The sequence below is a fragment of the Parus major genome, chromosome 10, assembly GCF_001522545.3.
Source record: "Parus major isolate Abel chromosome 10, Parus_major1.1, whole genome shotgun sequence".
Taxonomy (NCBI): domain Eukaryota; kingdom Metazoa; phylum Chordata; class Aves; order Passeriformes; family Paridae; genus Parus; species Parus major.
Genome location: NC_031779.1, coordinates 3,529,771 through 3,548,632, shown reverse-complemented (window position 1 = coordinate 3,548,632; position 18,862 = coordinate 3,529,771). Strand labels below are relative to the sequence as shown.

General features: G+C 39.2%; 1 protein-coding gene across 11 annotated transcripts in view; it reads right to left on the bottom strand.

Moving 5' to 3' along the window:
* HERC1 (HECT and RLD domain containing E3 ubiquitin protein ligase family member 1) overlaps window positions 1-18,862 on the bottom strand; it is a 113,114-nt gene that overhangs the window by 40,676 nt on the left and 53,576 nt on the right. For 7 of the 11 annotated variants that reach the window (XM_033516953.1, XM_033516949.1, XM_033516954.1 and 4 more), the window contains exons 52-76: window positions 18,424-18,551; window positions 17,652-17,852; window positions 16,713-16,843; window positions 15,547-15,746; window positions 14,963-15,077; window positions 14,280-14,426; window positions 13,667-13,768; window positions 13,354-13,527; window positions 12,760-13,053; window positions 11,993-12,058; window positions 11,746-11,871; window positions 11,142-11,280; window positions 10,493-10,674; window positions 9,731-9,886; window positions 9,096-9,218; window positions 8,421-8,523; window positions 7,585-7,754; window positions 6,166-6,304; window positions 5,704-5,873; window positions 5,183-5,352; window positions 4,844-5,009; window positions 4,469-4,545; window positions 3,808-4,060; window positions 3,423-3,575; window positions 2,141-2,446 (exon numbers count right to left, since the gene is read on the bottom strand). In XM_033516953.1, coding sequence (XP_033372844.1) covers window positions 2,141-2,446; window positions 3,423-3,575; window positions 3,808-4,060; window positions 4,469-4,545; window positions 4,844-5,009; window positions 5,183-5,352; window positions 5,704-5,873; window positions 6,166-6,304; window positions 7,585-7,754; window positions 8,421-8,523; window positions 9,096-9,218; window positions 9,731-9,886; window positions 10,493-10,674; window positions 11,142-11,280; window positions 11,746-11,871; window positions 11,993-12,058; window positions 12,760-13,053; window positions 13,354-13,527; window positions 13,667-13,768; window positions 14,280-14,426; window positions 14,963-15,077; window positions 15,547-15,746; window positions 16,713-16,843; window positions 17,652-17,852; window positions 18,424-18,551 — 3,991 coding nt within the window. Of the gene's footprint in view, window positions 1-625; window positions 1,291-2,140; window positions 2,447-3,422; window positions 3,576-3,807; window positions 4,061-4,468; window positions 4,546-4,843; window positions 5,010-5,182; window positions 5,353-5,703; window positions 5,874-6,165; window positions 6,305-7,584; window positions 7,837-8,420; window positions 8,524-9,095; window positions 9,219-9,730; window positions 9,887-10,492; window positions 10,675-11,141; window positions 11,281-11,745; window positions 11,872-11,992; window positions 12,059-12,759; window positions 13,054-13,353; window positions 13,528-13,666; window positions 13,769-14,279; window positions 14,427-14,962; window positions 15,078-15,546; window positions 15,747-16,712; window positions 16,844-17,651; window positions 17,853-18,423; window positions 18,552-18,862 lie in introns of those variants that run through there. The other 4 variants (XM_033516948.1, XM_033516956.1, XM_033516952.1 and 1 more) reach the window with 2 other exon arrangements.

The window sequence follows — 18,862 nt, the reverse complement described above, 5'->3', positions numbered from 1 at the left end:
GTCATACATAGAGACAATGGGCCATTATCTACTGCCCACCACCTTCCTAAGGCACAGAGCAGAGATCTCCTTGTGCAGTGTCCTAATCAAACAGGAACATCAATCACCATGTAAGCCAAACCATGCTGATCACAGTTAAGAGCTGCAACAAAATTGAGACCAAAGGCAGAACTAAAAATGTGAATAAAATCCACAGCCTCAACTACTACGCTGTCCTTTCCATTTTAATTTTTGTGTACTCTGAGCAGGAATCAACTACATCAGTGTGTCCTTTAAAAAATATTATTATTTTGCTCAAAATATTTAAAGTTTTCTGAATCAAGTTGGCAGCATGCTGTTATTGTCAACAACTACTCTGGAGGAGCAAAATGTTTAAACAAAAAGCAAGAAGGAACCAAGCACAGCATGAACTTGTACTGCAGCACGAGGAATGAACAGAACACCTGAGCAGGGTCTCAGGCCAGGAGAAAGCAGAGCACAGGGCTACACAGCAGAGTCCAGCAGAGTAAACATTTTAAGATGCTTCAAATGTCACACCCTGTCTCAACACTGTAAGACTATCATTTCCTGAGACAAAATATAAAAGTATGAAACCTGAGTAAACCAACCACAGTTCACAAATGCATACAAGCAACGGAGTCTTGAATTTGCTTTATTTTTCTCTGCAGAAGGAACCCTGCACAGGCAATTCAAATTAAAACAAAATAAATATGTGAATATTCATGTAAAACTGTCCTGGCTAATGAACAATTATACACAATGTACAACTCTTCATGTTCACTGGGAGGGCTTACAAATTACTATTCCCAACAAAAATGCACCAAAATGTCTCCATGCAAACTTATCAAAGTGACCAAAAAAGGAGAAAAAACTTACCGATCATATTTTTTTGTTTTGTTTTTCCTTTTTTCTTTTTTACAATCACAAAAAATAAAAACATCTAATTTTTTGTTACATTTAGAGTAACTAAAATGTGGCCACCATCTATTAAGATCTGGTTTTATGCTCCTAAAACATCTATGGTTACTGTAAAATTATGTCAACGATGAATTGGACTTAGGGCACTATATGTAGTAAAAGGAAGATGATTTTGTTCACAGAATGTTAATAATCTGTGTCTGAGCCCTCTGCATTGTCCACATTCCGGGAGAGCATGTAATTGTCCATGTCTATAGACCTGCAATTATTGATTGCATAGCGCAAACGCTCTGCCATGATTAGTTGACTGGAGTAAGGTGGGAGCCTCAGTTGAAAGAAACAAGTCTGTGAGGTAGGCAAGCTGTCGTAAGGCTGTGGAAACGGATAAAAGGTTGGACACTGGTAAGTTGTGAATGAAATTTAAAATGCAAAATAACCACATTTCATTGCTCCTTGCCTCTATCGTTTTCACATTCTATCTCAAATTCCTTTTAAGAAGCAGTCTGACCTCCCTTGTTCACAGCATTTGTTCCATCCTTAAGTATGTCCAAAACCACTGTAGCACCTACTTGCACCTACTCTGCAAGTAACTCAACCCACTGCTGAATTCAGCCTTTTGAAAGTTGATCACACTGCTGTTTAGATACCAAACAACGTTCAAATTACGTACCACAGTGTGCCTTAGCATGAGGCAATCTGAGAGACACTTAACCAAAGATAACAAAAGAAACCTGTTAGCTGAGATTTTGTCAAGTTTTTGGTTTGTTTTGTTCACAGAGAATGTGCTTTCACTGCACAAAACCCCAAAGTAATTCCAAATGAATGCACCCTGCTTATAAAACAATACACTGTAAACTCATTGCAGTGGTTTTAAAACATTAAGAGCTCACTAGTGGTCATATGTTGACACACAAAATTAGAACTTAGAAAAAAAATTGCTAAATATAAAGAGACAGGAACAGGTACAGTAGACAAAGGTTTCTTTCTTGTCTTGATCTCCAATCACCAACTGTACCACTTAAATTAAGATGAAATTCATGCAGCCCCTGTCCTCCAGAATTAAAATATCTGAGTTTATTAACTCGGAGCATATACCAACCCATACTTTTTCTGTAAATTTACCATTATGGAAATTGTCTCCTAGTGCCAAAGCACAGACTATACTAGAAAGGAAATAATAACAACAACAACAATAATAATAATAATAATACCATTGTCTTACCCTATCAACCTTCATTATTTGGAATCGCTGAGAGATATCAGCTGTGTTGGCTGGCAATCGAGATCTTCCTGACACAAATCTCATGAAAAGGACTCTCTCCTCATTTGAAAATTCTTCCAGGGTGTGCCAGAACCACTGCACCAGCTGATGCTGCTCATCCACTTCTCTGTATCGCACAACCTTCTTCAGAACCTCAACTGATATTTCTGGCATTCCACAGACCATCTGCTCCAACTGCTTGGCAGTCAGAAGGGACAGCAAAGGAACAGGAACAATCCAAGACATTCCTTCCCTGACAGCAGCCACCTATTGGCCAAAAAAAGGAGAGACTTTTGAAGTGCAACTGTCCCATCTCTGCCCCTTCCTGGACCATCCAAACACAAAAGTAACTTCTCAGGTGAGAAATGGCATCAAGAGACAGAATTACCAATGTCTGCCAAATACAGCCTCCCACACATGCAGACCCTGCAGGGGCTGTATTGTTTCTCAAAATCCTGGAGAATATTGCAGATATTTTAAATTTTAATTGTGCATTAAAGAACACATTCTGATCCAAAACAGAATTATCTAAAAAAATTACAAGTTGGCAGCACAAATAATGATGTCTAAATCAAGCAACTGTGTTAATACAAAGAAGACATTTTTTGTCATGTTCCAGTCAGATGTATGGTGAGAATGCTGTACTTGTTCTGCAAGACTTGGGATTTGGTACCTTTTTCTAATGGTACCTCTCTCTTTGGTACCTGCTTTCTAATGCAGGTAATATCACACAGGCATCTTTAACTTTTAATTAGAATACTGCTTCCACAAAGGTCCCTTATACAAATGACAAAATATACAGAACTATGTAAACAGGTAATGAAAACTCCCCAAAACATACCATGAAATATTTGCAGGATTTGTGTTATAATAAAAGAGGAACAGTTTCAAGCTAAACAAATGTTTGTCAATAATATTTACTTTAGTCAATCTCTGTGTTGTTCACATGGGCAGGTTTTTTCCCAAGTGGGGCTGCTCAAATGGAAGACTAGCTCTGATTTCTAATGTGCTTTTGCCAACTGAGCAATTACTGAGAAAAAACAAGACTAAATTTTAAAAAAGGGCCAAAACAGTTTGTGAGGGAGAAAAAAACACAGAGACCCAGAAAGATGTAGAAAGCTAAGCTTTTCTTACCACTGAATAAACTGTAATAGGAATAGGCACTAATCACCCCCTGTCACAACAACTGGTCATAAACAGACACATCAGAAAAAATAACACAACTGTTCATAGCGGTTCTTACCTGCCGGTCCATTTCATGGAGTCTGTACTCAATTGCCCTCTCCACATACTCTTTCCTGTTTGAAAAGGTAAGTGGGATACTGTTCCCTCCAGGGATTATGGGAACCATTTTACCATCAGCACTTTGGCCAACAAAAGAATCTAAAGGAATCATCTGTTATGCAAAACAGGAGAAGCATAAGTCACTCCAGTGATCCAAGTATAGCATTTTACTACAAGTTACCTAGAACTACATATAGTAAGATCAAAAACTATTCTAAATGCACACAAAGTGCTTGTTATCCCAAGAATGGAGATTGAAATTATAGAAATACTAATGTGAATGTCAATCTAATAAAGTAACTGCTTTCAGAATAAATCTGAAAGTGCTGACTTTCTTATCTTACCTCATGGAAATTTTCTTCGGTAATCCCACTGTCTTCAATGTGAAGAATGCTGTTGAGGGTCTGCACATAGAGCAGATCTACCTCCTCCAAATCCTCCAAGATGAGTGGGATACAACAAAGTTGCTTCCAGACCATTGGAGCCAAATGAAGATCTAATGGCTTTTTTGTACGAATAGCTACACCCATGAGAATGCCCAAGAACTTAAACTGCATCAGATGTTCATCTAAACATGCTGAAGGGTTAAAGAGAAACCTGAAAGGACAAAGAAGCAGTGAAGAGTATTATTTCTGTGCTACTTCATTAGAAGTAAAGGGGAAAACACTTCACAGCACAGTAACTGCCAGAACATTTAGAAGCAAGGGCTGTCCAAATAAGATTATTGTTATCTTTAGCTGTTAAAACACTGGAGGCTGAGGGAGGCAGAACTCCTGAGCACAAAGCCTGGCATCTTGATGTTACTCTGAATTCTGTCATCAGCCATCCAGCAAGCCCATGTTAAAGCCATGCCCTGGCTCCACAAAGAAGTGGCAACACACCCTGAAGGAAAAAATATACTAGAGACAATCATGAAGCCTCATCATTTGGTACAACACAGACAACAGAAAATTAGGATTTTCACCCACTACCATCTGCAATAAAAGTAAGAACTGGACAACTTACCTATCCCTATTGTAGCCTACTTCAGCTGTAGCATTTGGGGAAGGAATAACCAGGTCTACTATTCCGGTTTCCAGTTCCTTAAAAATCAAAAACAAAACAACAAAAAAGCCTTCTTAGAAAGACAGAAAGCAAACCTATGACAGAACTATTAAGACATTATAGCATTACAAGACAGAATATTTCACTACAGTGATGATTACTCCTTACAAATTAATATGAAACACTGAGAGAAAGAAAACATGGCAGGATGATTTTAACTAGTAAAAACATATTTATTTCAAGACCTGTCTTTATGTCAGGCCACAGGGTTCTTTTTCCAGCCACTGCACTTTGATACATTCCTGTTACATGTTCCCAAAATATTCACAGATGTACCTGACACATTTCTGTAATGGTGTCATCAAACACTCCACCTGCATCATCAGCTCCTTCTCCAACCAGTTTCACTTTCCAGGCACGGGAGGGTAGGCGAAGGTCTGATGCATTCAGCTTTACCACTTGCCTTGCTATCTGGACAAAAATGGGCTTGCACTTCCGACCCCTTTGGGGGAAAGAGACACAGCCACAAATGTAACTCACAATCATGTAAAGGCTCTGAGTAGTTTGATCAACAAAGCTGTCCAGAGAGAGCTCAGAATGCCAAACCAGAAGGCAATGTATGAATCTCAGTATGCACACAAGGTGTAGCCCGAGGCCTGGGAGAGCAGCACTGACCTTGTGGAGATCCTTTTCACAGTGATCTGGGGCCCGTAGTTCTTGCCCTGCACCATGGTTTTGCCTATGGAGCGCACCATGGGCAGGGTGTACACCCGTGGTGCCAGCAAGGGCCTCAGCTGTCCCTGCACTATCCCCCACGTGCCAGCATTGTAATGAGATGTACTGTTCTGCAATAGAGCAAGAATGAGAATAAATGTATCAGTAAAGGACATGATTCCAATTCTTTACAGAATAAAACCCTGACTGGCACATCAGTGTTTCAGAAAACAGGTCAGCACTTTCTGGTCTTAGTTTTGAGCTAGTAAGCTTTTGGAAACCAGGACATTGACTTGTCTGTGCTAGCATAAGTGAAAATGTAAAGCAATACCTTCATAAAGTTTACTTTATTCCAGAATTATTTCTTTTTATTTTTTTTACCAAAAAATTACAGAGCTTATTACTAAGCTCCATCTAGATCCAGTCAGAAACACTCTAGCAAAACAACACAGCTAAGCAAGTTTTTTCAAATGGAATTTTACCTGGTTATTGGGGCTGAGGTTAAGTAATCGCCATGAAGAGTACATGAGGTCAGAAAAATGGTACAGCAGTCTCAGCCTGGCTCTTACTGTATGAATGCTCACTTCTTTCAGTGCCCCATACTGAGGTGGAATGGCATCAGGTAAACCAAGCTGCAAAGGCACCGAAACACCTGCCACAGAAAGAGAAACCAAGCACTGTTTGAGAAAGGAGATGGGATGGAAAGCTTTGGCTGGGATGAAGCTGATTTTCCTCACAGTAGCTTCCAAAGTGCTCAGCTGCCTACTGGGGTTAAGCCACAACAGAAGCCAAACTGAGTAAGATAATCTGCATATCAAACAAAGAAGGGTATGGATATAAAACAAAACCAATTTTGTCCTGAATATTTAGAAACTCTTGTCACACTCGCACCCCAGGAAATATCAGGACTAAAGAAAAGAGCAGACAAAAGCTGAGTTGCTTACCTGGAGCTCGAGGGGGGACGGGTGGAGCTGTCCAGGCCGCGCTGTGGCAGCGGCCAGCCGAGATCTGCCGCACGTTCTTCCCCTGCAGCACCGTCACCAGTGTGGGCTCCCTCACGTGGTTGGTGTGGCCCAGCCCCAGCTGCCAAAAGGCAACAGTCAACAACTCATGACATTTCAACAACTCTCCAAGGAAGAATTCAGAGGAGATGGTAAAAATTGTGATCAAAAATATCTGCCATATATGTATTATATATATAAAATATATATATATTTTTACCTTTTGTTTTTGACAAAATACTGCACCTTCACCCAACAAGTGTAACAGAACCAGGTGTCAGAGACCTGAAAACAGCTGGAGACCTCTTGAAAAATCTTTCCCAGACTGAGGATCTGATCCATGCTGCTAAATCCTGTATTGCAGTCTCATACATAGACAACAAAGCTCCTACATCTCTCCTCTGTGCTATTTAAACAGCATTTTTGTTCTACAATGTAAATCCTGGTTTACAACAACAGTTTGTGTAAAGAGAACATTTACTGAAGCTGTTGTTACTTTTCACTGAGTTTCAGATCGTATACTAATTTCATATTCTGAGTTAAAAATTTCACATCCAAAAGTATATTTTTTCTCCACTTCATATAAAACCAGTATTTTGAACCACAAGGAAAATAATATAAACAGCTTTCAGCTTTCATTATTAATTTCTCTACATTTTCACACTATTTTTTCTCTTCCAAAAATACAAAGTACCATATTAAAAAAAAACCAAATAAAAATAATTTTAAAAAACCACCTCAAAGAAGTTCCTCAAAAATTAGTCCAAAAATTTTGCTCAACCAGCCTTCTCAAAAATTCAATCCTAGAACACCACAGGATGAAGTTTGCCCAAACTTCCTGAAACACCAGTAGCTAATACATCAAGAGACTCTTCCTTGAATTTGTAACCTGCAGTTGAAAAATCTGAGTTATCTATATGGTGAAGGAGGAGAATTTCTCATTTACTAAATTTTTTTCTGACTTGAAAAAAAAACACTCCTTTAAAAAGGTTCATTTATATTTTCATTATGAAAAGCATCTAAAGAGCTCAAAAATCAAAAATTGACACCAAAAATAAATTTTATTATGTTAAGAAGACTGATGACAGCTTAAGAATTAGGAGAAAATCTGCAATTGTTTAAAAAAGCTTGGATTAGAGCAATTTGGGTTGGACCTTTTGAGTACTTTCCCAAACTGATATCATGGAAGAAGGCAGAGAGTAAACAAAATAACGTGAATCACCTAAAACATGATGATGCTGAGGGGTGAAGGAGGGAAGGAAAATCAAAGCTTGCTTTTCCACCCAAGGGAAGGCACGGCCAGCAGAGCTGTGAAGGGCAGGGAGAGGCTCCCAGAGGTGAGGAGCAGAGAACAGGGCATACCTGGCCTTCGGAGTTGCTGCCCCAGGCATAGACATCCCCGGTGGAGGACAGGGCCAGCGTGTGCTCCGCACCCACCGCGATGTCCTCGATGAAGACCCCGGCCAGCAGCGGCACCTGCTGCGGGCGGTTGTGGTTGCGGGCACGGCCCTCGGGCAGCCCGATCAGGCGATCTGCAAGGGCAAGCAGCACTCAGGGCTTCATCACAGGCACAGGCAGGGGAGGGACAGACAGCTGTTCTCTACAGTGCTGGGGCTGGGACACAAGGGGAACCCTTTAGGTACAAAAGGTGTAGGAATTCCCTGCAAACTGCCTCCAGTGCTCATTTACACTGCTGAAGTTGTTCTGTGGCCATGGTCAGTCTGAAACAAGACCAAATTCTACTAAACCAAGGCCTCTAGATCTAAATGCATGGATTTATAACAAACATGAGTTAACTGACTTCAGAAGCTTCTGCATGTTTCATTCAGTGCACATGGAAATCCTCCTGCCCAGACTGTTAAATGTATGTAAGCATGTGCACTTAACTGGACAATGTAACCACAAACAACCTAACGTTTTTATGTGTGCAAAATTCAATGAAGTTTTAGGAAAATCCTTTTCAAAAAGCATATTAGTAAAATTAAAGGCTGTGCTGAGATTAAACTAGAACTATCTACAAATCTGGATTTCAGGTGTATGTTAAAATTGCATTGTTCAAATTTCAAAATTTAGATTAGGGCAGCATGTTTCTAAAAATTAGCATTAGGCACTCTTAGAAATATGTCTTAACAGTCTTCCTTTTCACCTGCAATATACAAGCCTAAACATGGAAATGTCCAAAGAGCAGTTTGTCTTACCTTGGCCAAAAGTATACACATGACCATCTTTTGTCAGTGCAACAGAGAACTGAGTTCCACAGGCAACTTTTTTTATCCCAATTCCACAAAGAATATCCACTTTCTATTGGGTAAAGTGAAAGAAAAACCAGCTATAGTATTACAAGAATATAAACAGAAGGCAAACACAAATTTAATCTGTAACTCCTGCTTCCAAAAAATATTTTTTTTTATTCCCACTGAGCAGCACACACATTGTACAATTATTTTAATTAACACTTGGAAATTAATACAGGAAACACTTTTTTTTTTCCCAATGGAATGAACACCTTATTCTATTAGGAGGACTCAAAATACCATTTTTTCTGGGAGTGAGGGGGAGTGGCATGGGAAGAAGTAGATGGGTGGGTAAACAACCTTCTCCCCAGTTTCCAAGAGAAGAAATCTCTTTTCTCTAAGATAAGCCTCAGATTTTCACTATTTGTACTGCTACTGGGACACAGCCACTACGATGCACACTAAATTCTTGAGTAGCAGGCTCAGCATAATGTGTCATCAGAATTATTTGTTCCAGATTGTGTAACAACAGCATGGAATTAGTAACATTAATAACATCTGGAAATCACACTCTCAACACTGTGCAACACCTTTAACAGCACTGAAAGTTTATACAAAGAATCATTTCAACATCCTAACCTGTGGTGAGGACTTTGCAGTGGAATTTCCCAAACCAAGTTTACCATAATCTCCATCTCCAAAAGCCCAAACCATTGAGCCATCTGTTGACACAGCCACGGTGTGATTGAGGCCACAGGCCACCTGGGTGAGAGAAATTATGTTATTACCACTTCTTTTGCTGACTTATTAACTTAAACATACCAACTACCTCTAAGAAGAAAGATTGTGTTTTAAAAATTAACTATCCCTGTAAAACCACTAAAACTTCCATTGCTTATTAGAGTGTCTTAAAAACACTTGAGACTGAAAAAATACAGCAGTATTTTCTCAACACTTGCTTTCTCTCAGCTCACAGAACCAAAGGATAGTATTACAGCACACATGGTCCCTGCTTAAAAATCCAGAAAATCTCATGAACTCATGCTTAAAAATGCCCAAACCTTGAAATGTTAAAATGTTAAGAACATGGGCAGTTTTGCACAAAGAGGATCAAAAGAGTCAGGAAAGTAATTATTTTAAAACACATGCATAGTCAAATTCTGCCATCAAAATCAAAATAAAAGCCAAGGTTAAAAACCACAAGTGAACACATAAATATGTTAAAAACATAAGCTTTAAACTAAGATACATTGCTAATTTTAGATAAACCATGCCTGGCCAATCTGGTAACCTTCCAGCGCCGTCACTCTTTCTGGAAGTTTCTTATTGGAAGTATTTCCAAGCCCCAGTCGACCATAATCACCATTTCCAAATGTAAAAAGTTTGCCATCTGCTGTCACCACAGCTGAGTGTTTGAAGCCACATGACATCTGGAAGTAAAATAAGCATTATTTTTACACCCATTTTAGATCTGGCTAGAAGTTTATTACATGTACATATGCAATACCTTTCTTGTCCCTAAACTATTATTCCTTTATAAAGAGCTAAAATACAGACATTTTAGTATTAACAATTTCTCCAGTAACTCATCTCTTAACTCTTTTCAATAGCAATGTTATGGAGGGGGACTAGAGGATATTTGCATGAAGAATTTGCTGTGTGATTATCTAATTGTTTTATAAAAAAACCTGCAGTCAAAAGCAAATATGGTTTTGTGCATTGTTAGTACTTAGGAGGGGGTCTTGGTGACCAGTTTTGTAGGTGAAAGTCACCTGACAAGGACAAAGGGAAAGTTAGAAATCATGTCAGCATTTTGATCATCTTTAAACCACCCCTTTCTTCCATGCTTTCTATTTTAAGTCCTCTCCAGTACCAACTGTCAATTAATATCTCTGTGGTATTGACATCCTTTAACTGGCAGTGACCACCTTGGTTCATAAAGCCCAGAAAAGTAAGAAGTTGCCTGTTTTCACATAGCTCTACAGCACTGGTTTCCCCAGGCCTGCAGCTGGAAGGAGACAGAAATATTTTGAAACCTGCACAACTTCTTCTCCCTGCAGAGCCTCGATCTGCCTGGGCCTGCGCTGCCTGTCGCTGTTGCCGTGGCCCAGCTTGCCATAGTCCCCATCTCCCCAGCTGAAAACTTCCCCACTTTCTGTTAAAGCCATGGAATGTCCATCAGACCCACAGGAGGTCACCAGCTGTGTCACAACAAAGCCTGGCAAAGACAAGTGAGAAAACAAAGCTTAGCATCACTCATAACAGACTCTTACATACATTTATCCATGGGTGCCTTGTGGCAGCCAATTAGGTCTGGGGAAAGGAACAAACTGCAGCAAGGCTTTTTTCTGTAGCAATTAATTTACTTTTATTTTGAGCAAAACCTTTGTTTTCTTATTGAGAACTTGGACATCTGTCCTGCCATTAGTTTTGAAATTGAATGTTCCTATTTGAGTAGGCAGTTTTCCCTGAAGCCTTCTTAAAATTAACGAATTTTAACATACTGCTATTTAAATCTTAAGGAAATATGAAGATCTTCTTTATTTGTTCCATTTTTTAATTAAAAACTACAATATTCTAATAAGTAAATCTGCAGAAAAGAATCAGCATAAACAACTATACTAACTACCAAAATGCTTATTTGTGCTCCTATCACTGGATTCCTCTTCAACCCAACAGTTTTACCTTGCAGTGCTGAAATGACAGTTAAGACATGAAGATCATCAGAATTTCCTTGTCCCAGTCGCCCATAGCTCCCTTCACCACAAGCCAAAACTGTGCCATTGGCTTGGATGACAAAAGTACAGTTCTGACCACAAACCACCTAGGCCAGAAAGACATGAAGGAATGTTAATAAATTATATAAATTATATAGCATTTATTAAGCATATATAAATTATATGCTAAATGCAGCAATACCTGTAATATTGTAATACTTGCATTACAGTATTTCCCTTTAATTTGTTTTCTTTGCAATTATATCAAGACAATAGTCTATCAAGTCAGTGTTATTTCAGGAAGCAACACCACCACATGTATTATGTCAAAGTTGTGCAGGTATTTTCAAATCATGCTCATATAAAATAATTCTGTGTTGTCAGATTTCAGTGGCTTTTGGGCTTGACTTTGGCAAATAATTTAAGATCTCCTTTCTAGTGAAACCCATATTTTGAGATACTTAGAGTTAATTCAAACAGCAAGTTGAAAAGACATTTAGAGAGGGATTTTGACAAACTGTACAAACAATAGATGGCAAATGATGAAATAATGACTGGTTCTAAGCAATCACCTGCTGGGCCTGGGAGAATGAAGGTGCTGCCACTGGGATCATGACATTTCTGCCAGCCTCTGCCAGCTGCCCATGTCGTCCTGCTCCCCACAGGTACACGTCACATTTGCCTCCCAAATGCCAATCCTAGGCAACAGCATGAAACAAGGCTTTAGAACAAGAGCACTTTCAACAGCCTGCCACATTTCAAAAGAATAAAAACCCCTCCAAAACACCCCAAACTCTCTGAACCATCAATTTCACTGACCTCTGGCCTTGATGTTGCCCAAGACATGATCTGTTCATCCATGCCATTGATCCACTTACTGTTATCCTACACAGCAAAAGCCACATTTAGCACATTTAGCTCAAGGCATGCTCATTATTTTTCTGTTATACAATACATATTTTCCTAAGAACACTGTTTAAATTATTCTAAACGATTCAGCAATAAGAACAAATGTGTGCAGACTAGCAATGACACTGTTACCCACAACTTGCAATCCAAATCAATGAAAGAAAAACTAAATTCATTATGAAGTAATCTTTTCCTACTTACTGATGCATAGGGCTTTTTGAAGTTTCAATTGCAAACACTGGATTGAAATGTAATAAGCTTGCTCATAAAAAATTCTTTATTCAAAAATTTCTGGTTTTGTTGGTTTATATAACAAGTCATGAAGAAAATTGACACTAGGAAAATAATTTGGTGTGGGAATGTGACAAAATGTTACTCTTAAAATAGTACTACAAAGTTCTACATTTCTTCCTATCACATATGAAAATTACTGTCATAGTTTTGTGTTGTTTGTATTTTAATAAGCAACTGACTTGCACTCATTACACACACACACACACACACACACAGAGCAATCTTAACAGTATATTCTAACCAGCTAATTAAAAAATAAACTTACACTTGCTGGTGCTTATGTTACTAAATATAAATGTTTACAGTTCAGAGATGTTCACTGCATCATACCATGTGCTCAGTATCAGAACACTTAGCTGTTGAGACAATAAATCAACTTTTACCATCAGGAGAGTAAGCTCATCCTCTGGAACAGGCTCCAGGTCTGGGACGGTGAAGGACTCTGGGAACTGAGCTCCCTTGGCCAGGGCTTCAGCAGCTTTTATGGTAGTGGAGAAGCACTCGAGCCAGGCCCACTCCGTGGGGTTCCAGGCAGAGGGGTCAGGGAGGCAGCTCTGGTGGTGAGGGGGCACAGGGGGGCTGCACAGCAGCTGGTCCAGGTGCAGCCCCACGGCCAGTGATGCCAAGCACTGCATGTAGGGGCTGTGAACCAGCTGGTCCCCACACACCACATGGGGCTGCAGGGCAGCAGGGAGAGAAAGGGAACACCCAGTTAGAAACACACATCAATCACTTCAAAATACAAGTCCTTAAAAGCTAATCCTGTAGAACAATACCTTCCTCCACGCTTAACTGAAGTTTTTCTAATATTTTAAATATTTTCAAATTAGGAGACTACTATCTCTGAGAATAGTGAGATATTGCAAATAGGATGTAGGAAATTCTTCTGGGTTCTCTGGTGAAAGACTGAAACCAGCTGGGATCTGAAGAATAAACTCCTATCAACCACAAATGCTAAGCATTTGCATTACTCCTACCTTTTCATAGGCGTACTGCTCCTGCAGCATGACGGGCAGGCGCTCCAGGAACGCGCGCATGCACGGGGCCATGTTCAAGCCCAGAACTCCCTGCTGTTTCAGCGCAGTCCTGCACGTTGCCAGCACATGATTGGAAGAGATCCACTCTGAGGTGCAGTTCACCACCAACACATCCTGTTCAACAGCAGTTATGTAACACGTTAGAAATTAAAACTTCACCAAGAAGGATCGTTCAGCTCCATTGGTTTATCACCAACCATCTTGGTTTCCACAGGATCCAGAAAATACACAGATTGAAACATTTCTGTCTCACCTTTGATCTGTTAGAGCAGGCAGCTACTCCAACCTCAGGGATCCACACTGCAGTCTGGATAGCTCCAGACCCTATCACAACACTCTGCAATACTGAACCATCCTAGGGAAAGAAGGGGTTGGAGTCAGGTGCAGAAACAGCTACAGTTCTGTTCCAGCACATACAATATTCCTAAGGGCTGATACTCTCAGAAGTTTTCAATAACTATTTAAAAACAATCTGCTTAACCTAAAAGCAGAAAACTCTCATTTTTATAATATTAAGGAGATAATATAACTAAGGATTTACAAGTGTTTAATAATCCACATTATCTGGCTCTTTAAAGAGTCCTCAACATAAGAGAATATTGTTCTTAACTATAAAGAAAGTGGCTGGTTCTGCAAAGCTTAACTAACATGACCAAACCTACAGAGTCAATCAATACTGAACCATAAAGTACTTCAGTGTTAAGTACAATTTCAATTTATATTTTTTTATTCATGATATTATAACATTATTTTACATCACACTTTCTCTAATGTATCTAACACATGGTGGGGTGGAAGCTAGTCTGATACCTTGACCATTTCAGATACTAAGAATGAGAATCAAGCCACACCAAAGATTATCTTACCCGTAAAGACCAGATATTCATGAGGCCACCGAGGCCCCCAGACACCAGCACCAGCCCATCAGGACTGAAAGCCACAGTGCGGACAGGAGTGATGTGTCCTCTCAGCTGGAACACACACTTCACTTCCACTGCCTTCCTGTATCCATCCTGCAAGCAATTGCACACTGAGGGAACACTGCACTACTTCAGGAAATGGAGCAGCATGACAGTGTCTGTATTCTGCAATAAATACTGATCACCCACACAAATGGTGAAGTTCTACTAAATTAAAAATCCCCCAGGACCCTGACAATATTTTATAGCTATCTTGATGACATTATCAGCTTTCCTCCCCTTATAGAATACCATCAACATCAAAGACTAGATTGCAATTTATGTAGGTGAAAATAATCTTCACTCTTTGTCTACAAAACACTTTGAACCCCCACTAAATTTTAGGATAAACAGATCAACTTTTAAAGAAAAGAAAACAGATCAAAATACAATCGTTAGCCTTAATCTTAAATAAATTTTTCAATTTCCTGTTCTGAAAATGGCCACACAGAAATGCAATGTAAATATTTTTAGCAACTTTCTTCTCTCAGGAAACATTGAGATTCAAGTAAGTTGCTCACATTCTTCTCCTCTCTCAACTTCACAATGAGCAAAGGGAATTTCTTACACACCAAGTTTCCTCCTTTTACCTTGGCACTTGTTTCTTGCTCCCACCATCCTTCTGAGCAAGCTGAGCTGGACTGCAATGTGATTACTATGTCCTGGGGAACAGTCCAAACACACACCAAACCATTCTGGCATCCCCTAAAGCATGTCAGGTGACATCAGAAAAACAAAATAAAGACATTAGTAACAAAATATCAATGGTCTGATATTAACTTATATACCAGTAGTCTTCACCACTTTGCTATAAAACTGCACTGCATCAATTTATCTAAAGTAGAAAAGCCTATTCCAAATGGGTAAATACATTTTTTCCCTATTCCTCACACCCTGTAGCTTTTCCATTTCTACTGACAACATATTCCCAGAAAAAATACTTGGTTGAATTAAAAAAATTCCAAGCAGGACCAGCACCCACAGGTCATGGAGAAAACAGCTGGTAACACAACCAGGGTCACTCTTTTTATTTGAATTCTGGAACCTCATGAATCTCACAGCAACTGACTTAATGAAGGAATATTATTTAAAAAAAAACAAACTCTTTTCTTTGCTATAACACAAGAGACTGACAGAAAAGACCTGCAGAATCAACAACAAAACAGTGACTTACGTAGCTAAGAGAAGGTGAGCCTTGGGTCCTTTCCCTGGCAGAGCACACCAGGCAATGCCATTCACCAGGGCTGGGTGGGACAGGGAGTGCAGGCGCCTCCAGCAGCCTCCCAGACACCCCCAGAGCTTCACTGTTTCCTCTTTGGCACAGGTCAGGAGAATCTTACCAGCTGGATCCCACTTCATACTGACAACCATATCCTGGTGGTTTAAAAAAATGAAAAGTTGGCATGAAGTAACAGAGTAGTGAGGAGGAAATTTAACTCTCAGAGTAAACTTTTAATTACTGATGTATTTAGTAATTTTAATTTAGTAATTTTAATTTAGTGATTTTAATTTAGTGATTTTAATTTAAAATTAAAAAAATAATAATTTAATTACTAATAACAAAAAATATTCCCATATAAATCCCAGATAGCAAGTTGCAATTACAAAGTCATTGTGATACATTCCAGAAGTATCCAATTAAAAAGATTTTAAGAAGTTTGCTGAAAGGAACTAAATGGGAAACACAGAAAAAGGTGTTTTCTTTTCACTGCAAACCCTTCTTGATTATTTTTCCCCAGATGTAGCTTTGAGTCTGAGGTAAGAAAGGAAGACAGCCCACAGTAGGAAGTACAGATTTATTGCCACAGTGTGCTCCCTTCTGAGATTGCCCTGCTTCACACAACCAGAGCAGCTCTTAGAAGCATTCAAGATGCTTTTACTACACCTGCATTTGAGGAATCCTGTTCTTAGCCTAACAAATAATTCATGGACTCTTAATGACTCATTAGTACAAACTGGCCAAGCAAATGTTCTAAACCTTTGCAGCAACTGCATATTTAGAAAAACACCTTTTGCTTTGCACAGGAAGCTAAACAAAAACATGTGACATGATCAAAATTAAAATTTATTATAAGCACCTTTACCAAGTCAAACAATTAGCCTTTTAAATCCAGTCAATGCACAGCTGTGTGCTTAATTCATTATTTTTCCTTTTTTTTCTTATATATTTGTTAGACTGTTCCTTTAGAGTACATTATGTTAATACATGTATCAGAAATAGTTATGAGTTTTTAAAATAATCTGCACCTACCTTTATAAATAGCTTTCAAATAGAGAGAACAGCTTAAACAGCTTTTACCTACAGAAATTCTACATTAGTTTAAGAAAGACCAGCTCTACCTTATGTGCATCAATGAGAACAACTCCTCCTTTCTCAGCTGGTTCCTTTGTTCCTAGGAGCAATTTTCCATCTGAATAGCCAACAGCAAATGGTCTGTCTTCACTGAACCAGGCCAGGCATGTGACAGACACTGCATGAACAGACAACACAAACATTCACTGAACTAAACTCAACTTCACTCCTGCCAAAGAAGTTCTTGAATGCAGTTGTCTAAATTATGAAGTGCATAACAATGTCCACCACCACCAAGGTCACTTAACATATTCTTGTCAGAAAATTTTCTTCAATTCATAAGGTAAAGATGAAATTGAGTGTCACTGTAATGATAGCTGCTGAGATTATTTTCCACTAGTTTACTCATTCTTCTTTTTATGAAAATAACTGAATTTTATTCCTGGCACAGTGAAAAGAACTATAACATGTCAAAGAAAAAGAGCAGACTGAATTTTACTTCTGTATCTGAGACAGGTTTCTAAAAATGCTCTGAAAATATCTGCTTTCCTTAGCAAGAAGATATTGCTTCACCTGAGCCTGCAAAAAAATATCTGTAGGCTTCCTGAAGAAGCAATATGCAAAACCACACAATACTACCAAAGATGTGCTATTTGATGTCTTCTGGGACTGGAACTATACAGGAAAAATGGCAATAATTGAGAAATTCAAATGATTCTGTGCATACCATCTGCAGACAGAGCAGACACTGCAGGGGATCTCTGATTGTCCACAATGGCAAGGAATGGCAGGATTTTACCAGGTTGCTACAAAGTGTTTGCCTCTGCTGTGGGGGAATCAGGGTGCAGACAGAGATCCCACAGACTCTTCTGCTCCCATGAACCAGAAATCCCATGAACAATAACCAAAAATGATTATATACTTCCTTCATAAGAAGTGGGAGTGTGTTCACAATTTTAATTTCAAATACTGATGCAGTCTCTTACCATCCTTTCTGTAGCAGTGTTCCAGCTCCAGCCTGTGCATGGCTGAAATATCCACAACTTCAATAAGAGCCAGAGATCCATCCATGCGCCCAATTAACAACAATTCTGGAGCATCTCCAGTCCATGCTGCAGCTGGCCCTTCTTCTGGCCAGGCTAGAGCAGATACCCAGTGAGGCTGAAGATCTAATAAGCCTTTTCCTCCTAGGAGAGCAAAAAGCCTGTTAAAACTACTTCATCTCCAAAGAAAAGAAAACAATAATACTTTCCATGGGAAAAAAAAAATCAAGAGATCTTATTGAGAGCTGGGACATACTATAAATCCACCTAAGTTACAAGAATATAAAGCAATGGTTCACTAATCTACACAGACAAAATCTAGGTAACAAATCTCAATTATCATTCAAGTTAAGTAGTTTTGTTAAGGAAGGAAACAATTCTTCACTACCCAGTAAATTTACACTTTTCTTGGGGACTGTCTGTTACCATGGGCACAGTAACCAGCGACTTTCCTAAGTGCAAGGCAACAGAATGAAGCTTCCAATATTACAAATTACAGGGATTAAAAGTCTTCTTCTGCAAGATGTGTATCACACATCCACTCAGGGTTACTGTCTCTCTCAGACTAAACAGGTTCACAAGACACTGTGGGAGATGGGAGGCATTTAAATGGGACAGTTAAACACTGGGGTAAACCAACATGCACTGAGTGACTTGGCAGCTCCCCTGGAAATATGCTGGACCAGGAAATGACCACAGGCAGCTCAGGACATACCATTGACTTGCCAGATGTTCACCATCTTTTCTGTAGCTCCAGCCAGGTACTTGCCACTGATGCTCCAACAAACAAGAGATAAACTAAGGTCACTGGGTGACCCCAGAGCTTCTTCAGAGTCACCTTCTCTGTAATAGAATAAAAGAATGAAATTAAGAGGGCATTTCCTTTAAGCAGACAGAAAAACCTAGAACTCAAAGTATCTGAGCTATAACCTGGCATCCTGCCAACACAGCAGATTCACATAATACATATTTCTGTTCACAATACTACATTCTCTCTAAAACCACTTCAAAATACAGAATGAGATACTGATTATTTCCAAGAAATTTCAAGTTAGGTTTCAAATGGAAACTCTTCACCTACTTATTTCTCAAATTTAACATCTTCAGCAAAGGCAAGATTTTCTGGGAAGTCATAAAATGAAGCAATAGTTTGG